Source organism: Cannabis sativa, chromosome 3 (genome assembly GCF_029168945.1).
Source record: "Cannabis sativa cultivar Pink pepper isolate KNU-18-1 chromosome 3, ASM2916894v1, whole genome shotgun sequence".
In the NCBI taxonomy this organism is placed as follows: domain Eukaryota; kingdom Viridiplantae; phylum Streptophyta; class Magnoliopsida; order Rosales; family Cannabaceae; genus Cannabis; species Cannabis sativa.
The window spans coordinates 4823098-4842610 of record NC_083603.1 but is presented as its reverse complement, the minus strand read 5'-3'; the positions used below and the strand labels follow the sequence as shown (position 1 = coordinate 4842610).

Below are 19513 nucleotides of genomic sequence, written 5' to 3'. Positions count from 1 at the left end.
CGTTCATAGATAAAAAAAAAAATACATAAATGTTATACCTCATAGTCATTACATAAAATGTTGCCGGGTATAGAAGACAAATCAATTATGCCACTAACATTTTTGACAAAAACCCAATTAGCCACATTATGAACCAAAGTTATGAATTCTCGAAATAAAAGAAAAATTACAACTAATCAAAAGTTTAGAGAGTAGTCTATGTACATAATTATCAATTCTCTCGGAGAAAATCACTCTCTATTAACACAAAAAGATGCTTCAATGAAATAAATAACTGTCTTCATAGTTAACAAACAAGCGCATCCAAAACCGTCCCAAAGTGATCTCTAGTCAAAGCCGTTAAACTTAAGTATTTATGTGGCAAAAATAATTAATATGTTTTTCTTTTTAAAATCGGAAAATCCCTAAAAACCAATATTTGTAAAAACTTCTTCTTCTTCTTCCTCCGCTGTGAAAGAATCCACACTTCCTTCTCGACAATCTCTCTCCTTCTCTGACTCGCCGGACTCAGTCCACTCGCCGCCCTATTCTGCTCCTTCCCATCACTTACAAGGTGCCCTTTTTATATTTCTCTTCTTCTTCTTCTTGTAGTTGCCATTGCCAACTCCATAAATGTTTCAATGTTTCTATTTCACCCAAAAATGGCTTATGATTTTTTTTAATGTAAAGCTTAATTACTAGTGAGAATGGTAATTTAGATTAGAATTTGGAGCAGAACGCTATTAGTAATGTGAGTTGATAACCCGTAAGTTGCCATGGTTTAAACTTTACTGATTGATTGATTCTTGTTGGTTTGATTTGTGATGAGAATAGAATTTTGGAAACTGATTTTTAGTGAGCCAAATCTTGATAATTTGTGTGTAGATAATCTGATGTGATAAAGTGAACTTAGTCCGTAATAACCATAATTTTTTTTTTTCTAAATTATGCACAACAAGTGTTTGAAGAAATGCCACAGAGAATTTTTAGAAAGGGGAAAGAAAAAAGGGTTATAATTTATGACTTGTAAGGAATTATATGCACACTTGGTACATCTCTGTTATGTGTTGATTAGTAGTAGTGTTATAATTTACTTGTAGTATTCACTTATGGTCGACACGACATTATCCCCCAAGTGTTCATTGTTCTTGTTCATCAAATCTGAAAGCATTGTAATAATGAAAAACTATATATAGTCATCTATATGTTTCTCTGTATATATTTAGTTCATTCCAAATTTTAAATTGATTATTGGTCCATCAAGATTGTGTACCAGAGAAGTATGGTTCATCAAATCAGATGGTTGACAACATCCCAATATAATTTTTTTTTTGGATAGTAAAATAGTCGTTGCATTATTTATTTCAATCTTACGAATTGGAGAGTTATGACTGTTGCATTGTTTTTTTTTTTTGCCTATTCAATATTATGTTTAATATTGTTACTTTGGTGTGTAACATTATCATTTTATGCTCTTGTTATAACTTTGTTGGCCTGTTAAAATTCTCAGGGTTAGATATCATGGCAGCAGAAGAGGAAAATAACCCTTTACCAACTCCAATGGAATCATCTTCTCCAATTCTTGATGATCAGTCTCTAATATCTGCTGCAAATACCATTCCATTTCAGCCAGTCCTCCCTATTATTCCACCAGGAATCCCACCCCCAATTGTGCCTCCAGTTGTTCTTCCCATGGTTCCTGCAATGGCTCCAATTCCTACGGTTCCAGCTCCCTCCATTCTTCGCCCATTAGCACCTTTACCAGCCCGCCCTCCTGTTATTAGGCCCCCAGTACCACAAAATGGTGAGGTTGTAACGAGTGACTCAGATTCAGATGATGAATCAGGCCCTTCCCGCTCTGCTCCTGGTTCAACTCTGGAGTATGAGATATCGGAGGAGAGTAGACAAATAAGAGAACGACACGAAAAAGCAATGCAAGAACTGATGATGAAGCGGCGTGCTTCTGCCCTTGCAGTTCCTACCAATGATGCATCTGTTCGTGCACGTCTACGTCGGCTTGGCGAGCCCATTACACTTTTTGGAGAAAGAGAAATGGAAAGACGGGATAGGCTGAGAATGATAATGGCAAAGTTAGATGCTGAAGGGCAGCTGGAGAAGCTGATGAAAGCTCACGAGGAAGAGGAGGCTGCAGCTTCAGCTGCAACGGAAGATACTGAAGAAGAAATGCTTCAGTACCCTTTTTACACTGAAGGATCCAAAGCACTTTTGGATGCTAGAATTGATATTGCAAAGTATTCAATAGTAAGAGCAGCCTCACGTCTTCAACGTGCACGGAGGAGAAGAGAAGATCCTGATGAGGACGTGGATGCAGAGATGGATTGGGTTTTAAATCAGGCAAGGACCTTAGCCCTTGATTGCAGTGAGATTGGGGATGACCGTCCACTTTCTGGTTGCTCCTTCTCACAAGATGGAAAACTACTTGCCACCTGGTAAGGACACACTTTGTTAACAAAATTAGTTTTAACTGCCATCCAATTTTATTTTAATTGTTTGGTCAACTCTTAGTCCCATCCATAGTGTAAAACGATTTAAACTCTTCACTAATTCTGTTGTCTTTTGCTAGTATAACATGCTATGTTGCTTGGTGAAGGAACTGATCATGAAAAATCTGTGTTTTAAGGTTATTAATTCTATTTGTTTAATAAGTTGATAGATGTCTTTTCTTTTAGATGCTTGTTGAAATGGAAATTTCGGAGAAACCTTTTCCTAGTTGAACTGTTAACTAAGTTTTCGGTTTGATGGGTGTGAGATTTGAATTTACTAGTGTTTGGTGTTCCCAATTTCATTCTTTAAAAGTATCTTTTTTATTTCCATTTGCTTTTAAATAGTGCTTTAAGTGGAGTTGCTAAGCTGTGGAGCATGCCTCAAGTGAAAAAGGTTGCCACCTTAAAGGGACACACAGAGCGACTAACCGATGTCACATTTTCTCCAACGGACAATATTCTAGCAACTGCTTCTGCTGACCGGACTGCAAAGCTGTGGAACACTGACGGAACTCTCTTGAAAACATTCAAGGGCCATCTAGACCGTCTTGCACGTATCAATTTCCATCCATCTGGAAAGTACTTGGGCACAACTAGCTTTGATAAGACGTGGAGATTGTGGGATGTCGATACTGGTGTGGAATTGCTTCTTCAAGAAGGCCATAGCAGAAGTGTCTACGGACTAGCCTTTAATCAAGATGGATCATTAGCTGCTTCTTGTGGTCTGGATTCCCTTGCACGTGTTTGGGATCTCAGAACTGGCCGAAGTATTCTTGCCTTGGAAGGCCATGTTAAGCCAGTGAGATTCGGAACTTAAACTTTTCATATTCTTTTTCTTGGTTTAATAGTTACGATAATAGATTTAGTTTATCTAAATCGCTGGCCTCTCATTTTCATTCTTCTCTTATCATTTCAGGTTCTTGCCTTAAGTTTCTCAGGAAATGGCTATTATTTAGCATCAGGGGGAGAAGATAACACATGTCGCATATGGGATTTAAGAAAGAAAAAATCATTGTACACCATTCCAGCCCACTCGAACCTCATTTCTCAGGTCAAATTCGAGCCTCAAGAAGGATACTTTCTGGTAACGGCCTCATATGATACGACAGCCAAGGTACCTTTTCCTTTCTAAGTTACAAAGATTGAAAAATTATGTGGTTTTATTTCATATATTGTTTCTTCTAAACTATTATATATTGCATCCACATTTTCCAGATTTGGTCAGCACGAGATTTTAAGCCTGTGAAAACACTTTCTGGACACGAAGCTAAGGTTACTTCGTTAGATGTATCAGGAGGTAAGTTCATTATCCTGGTTAGGAGTGTAAGTTTATTTGTCTAAACCGTAATTTATTGCTTAGAACGATTTCTTCATACTTTCCATAATTTCATTTATTTTCTTTGATTTTTTTGTTTACCTATCTTTGGTTTTGTTTAAAAAGCTTTCAAGCTTCTTCAATTGCTTCGTATTTAGCTGAGTTGGTTATAATAAAAGGAATATATCTTTTGATGGCAGATGGAAATTGCATTGCTACCGTGTCACATGACCGAACAATCAAGCTTTGGTCGAGCAGTGGTACCGAAGAGGAAAATCGCCATGAAATGGAGCTTGACTAGATATCAAATATTTTGAACTAGTTATGAAATTTCGGGTTAGTCCAAAGCATTGAAGAGTGGAGTTTTGACTCAAGAACAACATTTTAGAGACGTGAAAATCGATCGTGCCTGGTAGGACGATTCTTATCTCTATCTGATGTTGAGTTAGTGAGTTACTCTTCTCATTTTAGCTACTAATACAGACCAAATGGATTTTAACACCAATTTTTCTATGGTGACAAACAAGTACAAGTAGTTCCTCTGTTTTAGATCAAGAGATTGTGAAGTAAAAAAGAAAAAAGCTGTGCAATTTGTTGGTATCTTTTCTTATAAATTTAATTTATGTACTGATTATTATGTGTATCTCTAATTGATTTGGTAATCAAAGAAGAACTAATGAAACATTTCTGATTTAAATGGAAATAATTTCCTAGTATATTGCCTTTATCTACCCTAAGTTTATGGTAGTCTAGTTTTGATAGTTCTGAATATTTATTTGGTATATTTACATTATTGCCTGGACCCTTTTTTTTTTTTTTACTAAGTTTATTTGTGTTTTAGAAAGTAACAGAAAATATTCATTAATAATATATCAATTGGACAAAGTGCATTACAAGAAGATAACATAGAGAAAAACCAACTAATAGACTTACTAAGGTGTTGTCGCGGTTTTTCATTAACTGGTCTAAGAATATCGTAAATGAGCAAGATGAACTCAAATAAATATTGACTTAAATAAACCGATTTGTAGAAGGAAAGTTAGCAATGGTGAACAACCAATTTTTGTAGTGTTTCATTATTTTTCAGTCGTAATGGGCCAATCAACTTATAGTTTTATTGATCTTAATGCTTAAAAATAGTTTTTCAAAGTTATGTTCTCCAAAACTTTTATTAGTAAATCAGGGCCTAGCCCGCCTTAGTCTAGGTCTGACCCTCTCTTTTTCTTTCTTGTTCGACCACAAAAAAAGAACTAAGAAAATCAGAAACTTCAAGTCAAATTCCTCCATTTTTCAAGCAAGGTTTCATCTAGGTTTTGAGGAAGAAGTGTTAGCTAATCCAAAGTAAACCTTAGCTCTCTATTCTCTTTGATTTTGTAAGAAAGGCTTGGTTTTGATGCCTAAGTTTGAGATTTCGGTTCTGTTAGGATTTGAGGCTGTTAGAATTGAGTTTTGGGGTATGAGTTATGATTGTTCGTGTTGGTTTTGAGAAATTTGTAGCAGTTGTAGCTTGTTTTGAGCAAGCTTAAGTTTTAGAATTCAAAGCTTGCTTAACCATTGTGATTTTCACTTCAGTGGATTTTTGGTATTGCTATTAGTTGAAATATGTTTGTTATGTCTTAATTAGGTGTTTTGGAAGGTTTGGTAAAGTTTGGGGTAGAATTGAAGGAGAAAACTCAAAGTTTGTGTTTTCTACTATGAAATGGTCCACCGTTTCCCCAGACAGGACCCCAAGAAATGGTGAACCGTTTGAGGATCTGGGTAATCGATTAGGGCGATTTTTGAGTACTCTGATTTTCACGTTTTCTCAATATTTAGGGTGTTGGAATTATTTTACCAGGATCTTAGATCTACTCACAAGTATGTTTATTAACGATAAATTAAACACATATAAAGTTTAAGAAACCTTACATTGGGTGCAGCGGAATTAAATGACTCCTTCCGTTCAGATATCTAGCCCTTGATTCCTTTCTGTAGCAGAGCATTATCAATATCTGAACCTGGATCTCTTTCTCTGAATCTTTGATGTTGAAACCTCCTTCTTGCTGAAAGTCTTTCTTCACGATCTTCCTCACTATGATTGAGGTATCACTTGCTGTGTGTGGGCACTACTCATACACTAAGGATTTTCGAAATTTAAGGAAGAAAAGAAGAGAGGGAGTGGTCAGCCAGATAGGGAAAGAGAAGGCTCAGTTTTTTCTGAATGAAAAAGTAGAAAATTTAAGTGTAAATTTCCTGAAGCCTTCACTATCTATTTATAGCATTCCACTAGGGTTAGGTTTGAATTATTTGGCATTAAAATAATGAAAAAATCAGTTTAAATTTCCTACAAAAGTGGCTGGCCCTATACTAGTGGATTTGGACCTCACTTTTTGCAATTTTGCAGTTTTACCTTTTCTGCATCTGATTTTCTCAAAAACGTCAATTTTCTAATTCAACCATTTAAATGCCAATTCTAACTATTTAATAACTATAAATAATTATTAAATAATATTGTCATTTATCATATTTATTAATTGAACCATACAAAGTATCATAATTAACAAATATGCCCCTAAAACTTTTTTTTTACAATTTCGCCCTTACTTAGTGAAAAATTCACAAATAGACATAGTCTAATTTGTGAATTATAATTGATTAATCAAAACCAATTACATGAGTCTTACAAGCAATATTATCTCAACTAGTGCGGGGACCATGGGTCTATATAACCGAGCTTCCAATAAGTAGATCAAGAATTTAACACTAAAATTCACTAACTTATTAATTCTTCGTTGAATCCACGCATAGAACTTAGAATTGCACTCTCAGTATATAGAATGCTCTATATGTTCCACCATATAGACACATCATTAGTTATCCATTGTTATAATCCTAATTTGATCAATGATCCTCTATATGAATGATCTACACTGTAAAGGGATTAGATTACCGTTACACCCTACAATGTATTTATTCCTTAAAACACTTGACCCCGTATAAATGATATTTCAGCTTATGTGAAATGAGTACTCCACCATTTATGTTCGTTTGGTCAAGCTCGAAGGAGATCATCCTTTGCTTACTATTCGCCAGATAGAAGCTATAGATATCATGTTTATGATAGCGCTCCCACTCAATTGCACTACCGTGTTCCCAAAATGTACGTATCACCCTGACCTAAAAGTAGGCTTAACTAACAAATCAAAGAACACGAATAGCCTTTCAAGATTGAGCCTAATCATATCAGGATTAAGATCATTTGATCTAGGATCAACTAGGCGATATTGACTTGAATAGATATTACGGTAAGTTTAATAAATCTAAGTCAAAGTTCAATATCGGTCCCTTCCGATGCATACTCCATGCATCCAACCTGAGCTTTACTTTAACCAATGCTCTGGAAAGAACATAGCATTTCTCCAAATGCAAGTAAACTCTGTTGTAGATTATCATATCAGTAAAACCCTATGTCTGATAAATCTAGGAAACTTTATTCACATAGTCATGTTTACTTTCCAATGTGTTGACGGCACAATAAACAAGATCAAGTATGTGAAAAGGGTTTTAGATGAATTTATACATTATGTACATATAATCATGAAATAAATCATGTGAACCATGCAACATTAAATGTTATTTCTGATCTATATTAATTAGTAAATCTGATTATATTGAAATGAGTTTTATTTAGGGCATAAAACCCAACATAGGGTATTGTTACACTATTTATCGATAGGAAAACTTTTAGTTTTGAGTTTAAATCTCCAAAAGTGTTTTAGCGAGACACTTACCATTTTTATGTAATTGTGACTTAGAGCCACTAATCGTCGAGCGACAGTTTTCGCTCAGGTTAACTGGCACACCTAATTGCGAAGTTGAGGTAAGATTAATATAATAGATGCACATATGTACATGTGTTAGCATGCATGTTTGAGTTGCCATCAAATTAACATATTAGGGTATTGGTAATGTGTACTTAGAGTTGCACTGATATACCAACATATATATGCTAGGCTTACAGAAAGTATGAACTAATGCTACCAACACTAGAACGCCTAGAAGTACAGAGTGGATGAGGTATTATGGTTAGTTGTACTAAGTTAAGAACATTCGAGACTCAGTTATACGCGTTGAACGCAGATTTTTAGACTCATGGTAATTAGGTGTATGGGCAACCTAATTACAAGTCGGTAGTATGTTTATGTGTTATGATTTTCTTGCTGAGCCTGTCGACTTACCAATATATTTTCATGTGTAGGTAAAAGCAAGACAAAGGTTGAGCAACAGTGAATTTAGAGCTCGATGAAGATTGAACATATTTGGATGGTTAGACTTAGAGTGTTCAGACCTTCAGGACGACATGTGCTCAAATTTTGTATATGTTGTATTTTGTTGTATTTGAAAAATAAATTCAAAATCATAAAATTTGTAAACTTTCAGTAATATTTATGTTTATTTAGTGAAGTTAATATTATTTTTAAAAAAATTAATTAAACACGATTTTACACTAAACTCATTGGCTAGCAAAGATTAGCAGAGTAATTAAGAAAAATAATGTAGCACGCCTAAGTTAGTAAGGTGTTACAGTTTCTCACTGTGTATTTCAAAAATAAAAAGTTTAATGTATTTTATTTTCTATCTGTTTTATTTTATTCATTAATTTCACAATTTATTTCTTTAAAGAAGAAAATGAGAAAAAATATTCAATCTAATTAAAGAAACAGACAATGTGATAGAAAGACTTTTAACACGCTAAGGATTGTGAAGAAAAAAATGTGAACTAAGAAATCACTGCACTGCACTGTGATAGGAGAAGTGGATGTTCATGAATATGCAATTTGGAAAAACAATGAAGTATCGTATAATTACGTGATAGGCACTTATTAGGCTATTTTTAGTCTAATGTTCGGAGTAGGTTTAATATCTATTTTCTTCTTAAATACTAGTTTTTAGAACATAATTACGCTTGTTTTTTTTAGTGTCAGGCTTCGACACTTAAAATGTACAAATTGATTAATTATCAAAAATATGGAGGAATTCGGAAAGGAGTCTCTTCCTCCAACCACACTAACTAGACTTGAAATTTGGAATTTTAAGAGCCTGAAAACTCAAAATGGCAATGCCTTTCGAAAACTCACCTCCCTTACTTGGTCATCTTCTCATATTGCGAAAACCTGCAATGCTTAGTCATCTATGAATGTCATTTGCTAAGTAAAGAGGAGAAAATTGGCCTAAGAGGGCTGCAATGATCTGATCTCTATAGGTATGTTTTGTTCTTCTTAATATACATTCTCTTATATTATAATTTCAGCATATACAAATTTGTTAGTTCACATTTTCTTATATTTGGCAGTGTTTTTTTCTATAACTTTTTAATGCATTATTGAAACTAAAGAAGCTCCTAAATTGAAAGTGACAAGCAACCACAACAATATTATGATGAATTGAAATTTTTGGTTATATTTTTAAGTGTTTGTTTCCTCTATTTTTTTACAGTTCTTGAATTGTTTACCATCTGTTAAAATTCAATATTTTGCCGAAACATTGACTTAATTACTCGTCTTATTAAAATTGATCAAATATAAATTTGTATAATATATTAAGAAACAAATTGCACAAAGAAAGCCTATAGAAGACACTGTTAAAAACCCCTTTTTAAGATTATATTTGGTTTGTTTGGTATGGATTTTATAAGCAATTTTAGCCAAAATGTTCCAACCAAATTCAACTCCTTACCAAGCTTGAAAAACAATTATTAGTAAAAAAAAAAAAAGAAAAACCAAAGACACTAATAAAGATGGTACAAGCAAAATCATCTATATAATCATTTCATAACTACATTGTTCTTAAGAGTAGACAAAGTACATGGTAGATTTGATTTTGATTTCAAGTTTTGACATATCCTCTCCTAGATTCCACAATGGTAAAATGGTCATCAACTTTTCTCAACTTAAATAGTCAAAATAAAATCTCAATGTATCATATTTCTTCTGAAATTTTTAAATAATCTCAACCTCTAAAAAAAAATCATCATTTCTATTTTCCTGGCATTAAGCTCCACTTTCTGAACCAGGAAATTGTGTAAAGAAGAAAACACCAACCCAATAAGCAAATGATCTTGGCTTGTTAAGCTTCTTTGTTCTGTTTTCCTGAATCGAAGATATATAAAATCGCTTTCGGTTTTGTTCTCAGCTCTCTTATTTGTACCAACCCGCGAGAATGTATCTCAGGAAGAAGCAAAAGCAGCATGCGAGCGCCTGTTTGAATGAAATAAAGAACACATAAATCATCGAAAAAACTTGGCCACAAATGAACCCAATTAGTATTTCGGGTTATATGGTTATAGGAGAAAGTAACACACCTGGAGAATAAGAAGATAGATGCAAAGTGACTTCTCTGACATGCTTCCGAACACTCTAAGAAAGAAGTTAACCAGTGTTCCGTCTTTTGTACCAGTTAGTTTATCGGTTATAGGATCATACCTGAAAAGTAAAAAAGGAAATGGAGGATTTTAAAAAAAGACATTGCATAATGATATGGTTCCAAACATAGTCTTGACTGAAAATTACCGAGGCAAGCGGTGTCGTGGGCATGGAATGTAGCCGGCAAGCTGACAAAAGATGTTTATAGCAGCAAAATTAAAATGCTTACATACAGAGAATTCTGATTAAACCGAGAGAGGGAGAACAAGATAGGGTGGTTGAGGGGGCGAGAAAGATAGAGAGACGGGGATGAAAAACCTGAGGAAGTGATAAGAGGAAGTTCACAACTTGAGGAAGAAAGAAAATTAGGAGCGTCTCACTGTCATAAACAAAAATCGGAGAAAAAATCTATCAAGTAAAAGCGTTGATAAGTATGTTCGTACAAAACTATATCGGTAAGACAAGCCGTAACATGAAACCTTGAACATAAGAATATGAAAGGTAAGGATTACCTGAAATGTCCTAAAATCCCAGCTACAGCCATAGTCATTCCAGCAAAGTAAGTATAAGTATCTCCAACAAAAACCGAAGAAGGATACCTAAAACCATGAAAAATGTCATCTTTAAGTACACATCCATGCAAGAAGAACAAACAAAATTCCAAGCAGAATATCGTAGCAGTTTACCAGTTGTAAGCGAGCAAACCCAACGAGGTTGCCAGTAACGGTTGAACAAGGTAAATAGAGAATACATGAGCCTGCTTATAGTCAAAATCTGTAGAAGCCCCGATTTGCATGATATTATGAATCACAATCTGCATCATAAATTGCTCGGTAAGCAACAGTTGTATTTTGTAAACCGCAAATGTTTTAAAAATCGGCTGTACTTACAGCAGCTGAGATGACGACTGTCTGCCCGACTTCAAGACCATTTATACCAGCATGAATATTGATCGAGTTTGTACAAAAGACCGCCAAAAGGAACATGTATAGTTTATATATCCACCCTACACATCAAAACTTGCTCGTAAGGATTAAGTAGGTAAATTAATTACCAAACCAGTAACTAACAATCCAAATACAAAGATGGAAGATAGTTTGAGATGTTAATCATCATGTATTAGAAAGAAAGTTGAAAATAATGGAATATGTTTACTTCCACATCAAGAAACATACCTAGATGCATAACCTCCAGACCGATATATGGAATAAAAGGCTTCGGAATAACAATAGTTGTATGTCCAGCATAGGCCATAAGCAGAACAAGAGCAGCAAATGATGGTAGTATTAGTTTCCTGCTCTTCACAATTTCCAGGAGAATCTTACATTAATACCAAAATATAAACCGAAACAAGACATGTCCCGCAAAATGAAATGAGCATACGAAAAGGTAATTTTTTTATTATTAATTATAATAAATACTCACACCCTCCAAGGTAGATCGAGAACATCATCGAGAAATCCAAGAAAGAGCATAAAACAAATGGACGCTAATGCTGCATTGTACTCAACCACCCACTGCATGAGCCATGGAAGATTTTATCAGCAAAGAAGATAGAAAGAAAAAAAATTGTTCAGTCATCCTCTTTTCTATATCTATCTATCTATCTATCTGTTATACATTTCATGTTGATCACATTCTTCATCACATTTTGAAACCTATAATATCCAACTTCTGCATGGCAATGCCATTAGGTTACCGCTCATCCTTGTGAGAGGTCACCAAAACCTCATTTTCTCCCTTACAGGACGAGAAGAATCGTCTCACACGTGAAAGTGAATGCACACCTTAACATCATACACATAATTGACTACATTTTTTTACCCCAAGTCTTCCCCAAAAGTGAGCTTCATTACTACTATTAGCAATAGTTTCTTCACTCATTGCACAAAATGTGTCATCTTAGGCAAACACCTTTATATTTCAATTTTCAGCCTAATGCAAGCATTTCATCCAATTATGAAGTATAAAACAAAATAAATGTCTGTGAGCTGTGTAAAAAATTTACTTACATTAGAATCTACGGTGAAAAAATACTGAAACGCGACTGCCAATACCAAGAACACAGTTCCAACAACAACACCCAATGACTCTGGCCTGATAAGCACAAGTGACACTGTTAAGCAACATGAAAGAATCACACACAAGATAATAAATGTTGGGTTCGTAGCAATATAACGGTGAAGATCAATAGCCACCAACAAAACATTCTGTTAATTGGCCATGAAAAACAGTAAAGCAAATGAAATGTCATACATAGATGAACTTAATATTGATCACTTTTAGAGCTTGATTGAGTTGATGACATGACACATCATCCAAATGATTAACTGTTTCACATTTGAACTACAAACAAACTAGTTGCAACTAATTTAGGACAATAACCTTATAACTGTCTTAATGCTTTATAGTCTATTAAATCAAATAAATAAAACACAAAATCATTTTCATATGTAAGAAATATCGTAGGAGTGAGCAGTTAAATCTATACTACTCTGAAATTCTATCATAAAATTAAGCCTCTTTGGTATATGAAAATAAAGAAAGAAAGGAAAATAAACAAACAACAACAGTAAGTTTCAAATTGACATGAAACTTTGAATTCACCTAGATTTTTCTTAAAAGAAAGTGAATTGAAATTATGGTAAAATGCCAATAAAGATGAAATTTTTAGCACATTCCAAGAATATAATTAGATTGAAAAAAAAAAAAAAAAAAAAAACATGATTAGAAATATTAGGTAGAAAATAAGATCAGGGAACTGAAACTTACACCTAAGTTAATTCAAAAACCAAATCTAGCCTACATTACTCACTAAAAATCCAAAATTTAAAAAGACCCAATACACAATTTGGATCACAAAACCATAAAAAACAAATCAAAATTATTTAAGATAAAAACTCACACTTTAACTTCGCCTTGAGGAGTACCCCTCTTATTGATATCACGACCAAAGAGATTAGCTCTCAAAACGTATCTCGAAGCCACAGGGATCAATTTAACGGTGATGAAATACCCAATAAGGCTAAGAGCCGCATTGATCAAAATGGAATTCTTCAACTCTTGCTCGATCTTGTAATGATGGAAGATCAGGTAAAAGTAAGGGAGAAAGAAGAAAAGTGAAAGAACGAGAATTACAGCTGATTTGGGTGGTGAAATTTGAAACTCATCTGAAGTGGATTTCTTCTGTGTGTTCTCTTTTGGCTGTGGTGGCTCTGTGGTTGAGCTTTGTGAAGCTCTCTTCCGAGTTGCCATGGCGGGTCTTCGTCTCTCCCTTGTTTTTTTTTTTTCTCAAAACTTTTGATTTTTTTTTTTTTGTAATGAAATGATTTTTTTGTAGTAATTTTTTTTGGCGTGTGATTTTCGTTTGTTTCGTTAGTTGAACCAATTAGATAGTGACAACTCAGCAAAATGGGTTGAAGCCTGTACAGTTTGCCACGTAATCATAATTTACACGTGGCTGGAAATTTTGAAAAGAGAATTGTTTTTTTTTTTTTTTGGAAGGAAAATGATAACTTTATTAATAAGAAGATTCAACCATTACAATAGAAAGAAAATCAGCAGGAACATCATCCTCACTAAAAATACGATCTGGATACAAATAAGAGCTACGAGCAAGACAATGTGCAGCTTTGTTTACAGAACATTTAACAAAATTAATTGAGACTAACGGCAAATCGGCCAAAAGAGAACGACAAACCGCCACCTGAAGGCCAAAAGGAGAAGGTATCTCCACCGTGCTTTGGACTGCCTGGACAACAACCAAAGAATCGGTTTCAATCTCAACCGGTCCCCAATGTTTCCTCTTTATCCAACTCAAGGCCTCCTTAACCCCTACCAATTCAGCCATAACCGAATCCACACACCCCACTCGTAAAACTGTGAAGCCTTCAATGAATCGACCCTGAGAATCCCGGGCCACCCCTGCCGCTCCAAATCGACCATCACTTGCAAAGATTGCACCATCGACATTAACCTTAATCTTTCCCATAACTGATTTCACCCAATGCTCTAAGTCCACTCTTGAACCCGTAGGAACAAGTAAAGACCCCATTCTCCTTTGTTGAGCATTTCTCCATTGATTAAGGACTACTCTTGCCAATAGAATAACCTCCGCCGCTGACATTGATTTGTCCCGCCAAACCACCTCATTTCGGGCATACCAAATCGCCCAAAGAACCATGAGCAATTCTTCCTGGGCCGTGGATGAGTGTTGTAGCAGAATGTGGCTAAACCAATCCCAAAAAGACTCCATAGGCGTATGACTCCAATTTAGAACCGAAAGATGCCAACAAGACCGTGCAAAAGAACATTGCACCAACAAATGGTAAATGGTCTCAGGCACCTGGTTACACATAGGACAAACTTGGTCTAGAGGAATATGTTTGGTAGTAAGTTGAACCTTAGTAGCCAAACAACCAGATAAAGCACGCCACATGAGTTGGTGCACTTTGGGAGGGACATGAAGCTTCCATGCAATTTTCCATATCTTAATCTCAAACTCACTAGTATTAGTGATCTCTGAATGGTGCAGCAACCGATATGCCTCCCTCACAGTATAGAACCCATAAAGATCCTTATGCCAATACCAAGTGTCAATAGGAGTCTCCTGATCAATGTTGGTTCGAATGATAATCTCTTTATCTCGGTCATTGAATATATCCGAAACCACCTCTAAATCCCAAGCCCGTTCTCCTACCACCATGATATTATTAACCGTCCACGTCTCCATACTATGAAAAAAGAATTGTTAAAAGACACATTTGGTGCTTAGCATCTTTCTGATGTGTAATATTATTATTAGTGGACTTCAATATCGAGTTTAATTTATTTTAGGCTAATTAGTAATTTTTGCTCGAACTTTGACATGTACTGTTTCAGTAATTTTTTATGTACTAAACCATGCTCCCCAGACTTTGATATCTACCAAATCATGCCCCTCAAACTTTAATATGTACTAAATCATGCCTCTTGAACTTTCATCCATGTTAGAATTTTTTACTAAAATTAGACAAAAGTCCTTAAATTTAACAATCTCAATAGTTTGGGGGGAATTTTTAACAGCCAAAAAAGTTTAGGGGGCACGATTTATTACATGTCAAAGTTCGAAATTAGCATTTATTTTTGCTTTAATAAATATTATAAGAAATGACTAATCAATTATATGATGACACTTTATTGTGGTATTAAGCACTATGAATATGAAAGCCTTGAATCAAAATAAGGTAATGTAAATGTCAAGTCATTATACACATGTCATTTTTAATTGATATTTTTAAATTATATTTTTAAAATAAAATTTAATAATCTGGACCAATCAGAAATTATCATATGATAATTTACTTAACACTTAGGTACTATTATCGCTAAAAATTAAATTTAAGTATTTATTTGCAACCGGAGTTAAACTTATGAATTTAATTATTTATATCGTAATTTACTCTTTCTTTTTTAATTTTTTTAATCACTCAAAAAGATTTTTTTAAGATTTACAAAAAAAAAAAAAAATATATATATATTGAATCTTTCTTATTTTTATTTTGAGTGTAAGGTTTAGGGGCAAAATTGTTAATTTACAAAGACACGTTAGCATTTAAATAGAATAATAGAATAGAACCTAATAGAATGACCAAATTTCTATAAATGTAAAAATTCAGACAAATTTTTTAACAAGTCAAATAAAATGAGTAATATTAAAAATTTGGAGTGCAAAATTACTAATTATTTTCTTAATAATCATAATAGAATGATCTAAATTTACTTTTATTTTAAAAAAAATTAATATGTAATTATATGAGTTTTTATTGAATTTTTCAAAATAATGTACTGAATTCTCTGCTCTACAAAGCAATACAATTTGACAATTTTATTCTTCTTTTTAATATTCTCACTGTAGTTTTAAGCTTATCATAATAAAAACTTAGGTGACGTTTAGTTAAGATGAATAAAAATACAAGAATATAATTGAGAATGAAAATAAAAATAAGAACAAAATAAAATTTAAAATGCATAAAAAAAATTAATAAAAAAATTATTAATTTTTTTCTCATCTTGTTTTAAAATGATTTCTCCTTCCATTTTAATATAAATATTCATTCCACCAAAATAATGGAAAGGTCGTTTCATTTAAATAACATTCTAATATATGTAACTAAATAAAAAAATATATTTTATTTCATTACCTTCAACCAAACGCCACCTTAATTCTTCCATATTAGTAACTTTTTTTTATATATATTTTTATATATATATATTTCTCAATAATGCTCATTTGGTTTTTCACTCAATATTACACCTCTCCTTCTACTCAGAGACTCGAAGTGATAGGTATAACACTTCTCAAGTAGAAGAAACAAGAGAGAATTACAAATTACTTGTTCATGCATTTTCCTCATAACTTCAATTTGAAAAGGAGATAAACTAGTTTTTTTTGTTTTCAATTTAACTTGTCAATAAGACCTTAAGATAAATATGTTCATAATTTGTCAAGTATAAAAAAATAAGGTAAATAGCAGCATAGGTACATAAAGTTTTAAATTTATAGGCAACATAAATTTAATGTTTATTTTTAGCGGCATAAGTATTCAATATTTGTAAAGCTGTAATTTTCTTCCAGTTTCGTCAGTACAAACTCTGTTTTAAAGTTATTAAAAAAATATTTAAAAGTAATTGATACTACATGTTTTTATCTAGACTCAATGACTTATAATATAGGCATTATAGTTATATGTGTCCTGTTTAAGATAATAACAGAGTATGTAATGACGAAATTAGAGAAAAATTACAGTTTTATAAACATTGAGTAGTTAAACCGCTAAAAATAAATATTGAGTTTATGCCGCTTAAAAACTTAAATATTTATGCCACTATTTATCCAAAATAATATGCCTTTTCTAAAAAGTTTATTCTTCCCTACATTCAAAGATAAAAGCTCCAATTTTTCTTCATTATTCTTGTAACCATTATCATTCCTCTTCTTTATGGTCTTCAAGCTAATTCTTTCACAAAATACACTAAGGCTGTTGTTGGAAGTGAGAATTTGATGGGAAAAGAAAAAAGTGAGGAAACGTTAAGAAAAAAAAAAAAAACTTATTTTCTCATGTTTGGTAAGGAAAAAAATATTGTAGGAAAAAAACTTGAGGTTGTTTGGCTTCATAACTTAAAAACTGATTTTTTTTAAAAACTAGAAAACAGAGAATATCGAAATGTTGTTTTCTATTTTTAAAAATATTTTTTTTTGTCTAACATATCATATTTTACATTTTGCTCACATACCCGGACCTAAAACTCGAATCTGGACCTCGACTGGTACCTCGATCCCAGACCCCAACCTAGATCCGAACCTCAGGCTTGGACTCAGACCCAAACCCGAACCTGGACTCAGACCCCAAACCCGATCATAGACCAAGACTCAGACCCGAACTCGGACCAAGACCCAGACTCGAACGACGGATCAAGACCCAAACCTCGGACCCGAACCTTGACCCTGACCCAAACCTAGACCCGAACCCAGACTTGAACCCAAACCCTGATCCCGAACTTGGACCCTAACCTCAGACCCCAGCCCATGGACCCCAAACTCTAGACCCGTACCCCGACCCAGACTCGGGACCCAAACCTGGACTCAGGACCCAAACCCAGACCAGTACTGCAGACCCCAACCCCAGACTAGGACCTCAAACTCGGACCCGGCCTAGGACCTCAGACCTAGCCCCGAGTCTGGGGTTAGGGTCTGGGTTTGATTTGAGGTTCGAGTTCGGGTCTAGGGTCCAAGTCTGGGTCCAAGACTGGGCTTCGGGTTCGAGTCGAGGTCGGGGTTCAGGATCTGAGTCTAGATCCAAGGTTCGGGTTTAGGTCCAAGTTTGGGTTTGAGTTCGTGTCCGAGTCTAGGTTCGGGTCGAGGTTCAGGTTCGGGTCCATGTCCTGGTATGGGTCCGAGTCTGGGTTTGGAGTCTGGGTCCGAGTTCGAGTTTGGGGTTCGGGTTCAGCGTCAGGGTCCGGCTCCAGGTTTGGGTTTGGGCAGGGGTCTGAGTTTGAGTCTGGGTCTTGGTTTGGGGTAGGATGGGTTCATGTTATGCTATGGTGTAGAATATTAAATTTTTTTTGGTAAAAAAATCTAAAAATAGTTTTAAAAAACTTGAGCCAAACACCATTAAATTTTTAAAATGACGAAAAACTGTTTTCTGTTTTTACTTTTGAAACACAATTCTAAAAACTAAAAATTAAAAATACAGCCAAATAGCATCTTGATTTCCATATATTTTTTTTCTTTATGATTTATATGGGAAAAAAATGTTGATATAATTTTAATTTAATTTTATTTTTTAAACAAACTATTTATAAAATAATCATTTTTAATCCAAATTTTCATATTAATTTTTTTTATCTTCCAATTTAATATCAATATATGATTGTAAAGTAGAACATAATATGCTTATTAAAAAGTATTTTTTAATTTAACTCAGTGAGAAACATTAGTAGTGGTGGAGTTATGATGATTAGTATTGTTGCTATCGTCTAGTGTAATCACATACCCTTTCTCCTACATTGCAGCGTCTTTACCAATAACCAGCACACTGTGCATAAACTTGAGTGGGCATTAAAGATCAGTCAGTGAGTTGCAAACAAGAGATCTCTTAAGTTGGAGAGTCGATAACTAATCGAAATCCGACCCGAAACTTAGTTAGAGCTTCTTCGCATGGAAGACTTCTTTGAAGTTGGTGAAAAAAATAGTTGCGGTTTGAAATGGAGACCAATCTCCTCCGATGGCAAATCGAATTCGAATCGTATATGAATATTACGAACAAGGAAGTTGGGTAGTGAGAAACGCCATTGAGTGAAGCTCTGAAAGGTTCTAAATTCGAGTTGATAGTTACATTGGGTTAGAGAAAGCGTCGAGCAGCAATGGTGAAGAAGAGGATTCACTACTACTATTGCTCTCTTAGCCTGATACACTTTCTCCACTTTTCTCAAATTTTCCTCAATTAAAAATGTGGAAAGTAAAATTTCAATTTTAATTAAAAAAAAATTCCCCCAATTTTTTCTATTTAAAATTTTTTCTTGCAGATTTTCAAAGCTCCAAACAAACAAAATCATTATTGTTCACTTTTTTTATTTTTTAAGTTACAAACAGACCCTAAATATAAAGAATGGATTAAGTAATTTATTAGCTCTGTTAATATATTTGCTTAGTAATATTTTATGTTTTTGTTGGTGGTTTAAATATCATCATAGTTTACTCAAAAATGTGTTTTTTCATTGTGGGAGATCTTGAAGTGTATAAAACTAAGGTGGTGACTTAGAAAAGCTCGAAA

At 34.0% G+C, this 19513-nt stretch overlaps 2 protein-coding genes across 2 annotated transcripts; one reads left to right on the top strand and one right to left on the bottom strand.

Annotated features, from left to right (window-relative positions):
* The first annotated feature begins 395 nt into the window (after positions 1 to 395).
* On the top strand, positions 396 to 4514 carry LOC115711124 (U4/U6 small nuclear ribonucleoprotein PRP4-like protein). Its single transcript, XM_030639461.2, has 6 exons — positions 396 to 553; positions 1490 to 2429; positions 2829 to 3282; positions 3400 to 3597; positions 3699 to 3780; positions 3999 to 4514. The coding sequence occupies exons 2-6, from the start codon at positions 1501 to 1503 to the stop codon at positions 4097 to 4099; spliced, it is 1764 nt and encodes a 587-aa protein (XP_030495321.2). The 5' UTR covers positions 396 to 553; positions 1490 to 1500; the 3' UTR covers positions 4100 to 4514.
* A 5061-nt stretch (positions 4515 to 9575) lies between these two features.
* LOC115711528 (uncharacterized) lies at positions 9576 to 13558 on the bottom strand. Its single transcript, XM_030639880.2, has 11 exons — positions 13105 to 13558; positions 12212 to 12296; positions 11625 to 11716; positions 11375 to 11493; positions 11090 to 11205; positions 10886 to 11013; positions 10712 to 10798; positions 10518 to 10578; positions 10347 to 10387; positions 10139 to 10259; positions 9576 to 10034 (listed from the first exon to the last, which is right to left on the bottom strand). The coding sequence occupies exons 1-11, from the start codon at positions 13452 to 13454 to the stop codon at positions 9975 to 9977; spliced, it is 1260 nt and encodes a 419-aa protein (XP_030495740.2). The 5' UTR covers positions 13455 to 13558; the 3' UTR covers positions 9576 to 9974.
* Between the last annotated feature and the right edge of the window lie 5955 nt (positions 13559 to 19513).

What these genes read in the sequence shown, in the direction of transcription:
- LOC115711124 (XM_030639461.2), top strand. Translation starts at nt 1,501, where the DNA reads ATGGCAGCAGAAGAGGAAAATAACCCTTTACCAACTCCAATGGAATCA. An exon ending in GGAAAACTACTTGCCACCTG is followed by an intron (nt 2,430 to 2,828) that starts GTAAGGACACAC and finishes GCTTTTAAATAG; the next exon opens with TGCTTTAAGTGGAGTTGCTA. An exon ending in CATATGATACGACAGCCAAG is followed by an intron (nt 3,598 to 3,698) that starts GTACCTTTTCCT and finishes CACATTTTCCAG; the next exon opens with ATTTGGTCAGCACGAGATTT.
- LOC115711528 (XM_030639880.2), bottom strand. Translation starts at nt 13,454, where the DNA reads ATGGCAACTCGGAAGAGAGCTTCACAAAGCTCAACCACAGAGCCACCA. An exon ending in GGGATTTTAGGACATTTCAG is followed by an intron (nt 10,579 to 10,711) that starts GTAATCCTTACC and finishes TGTTTATGACAG; the next exon opens with TGAGACGCTCCTAATTTTCT. An exon ending in TCCTCTTATCACTTCCTCAG is followed by an intron (nt 10,388 to 10,517) that starts GTTTTTCATCCC and finishes ATCTTTTGTCAG; the next exon opens with CTTGCCGGCTACATTCCATG.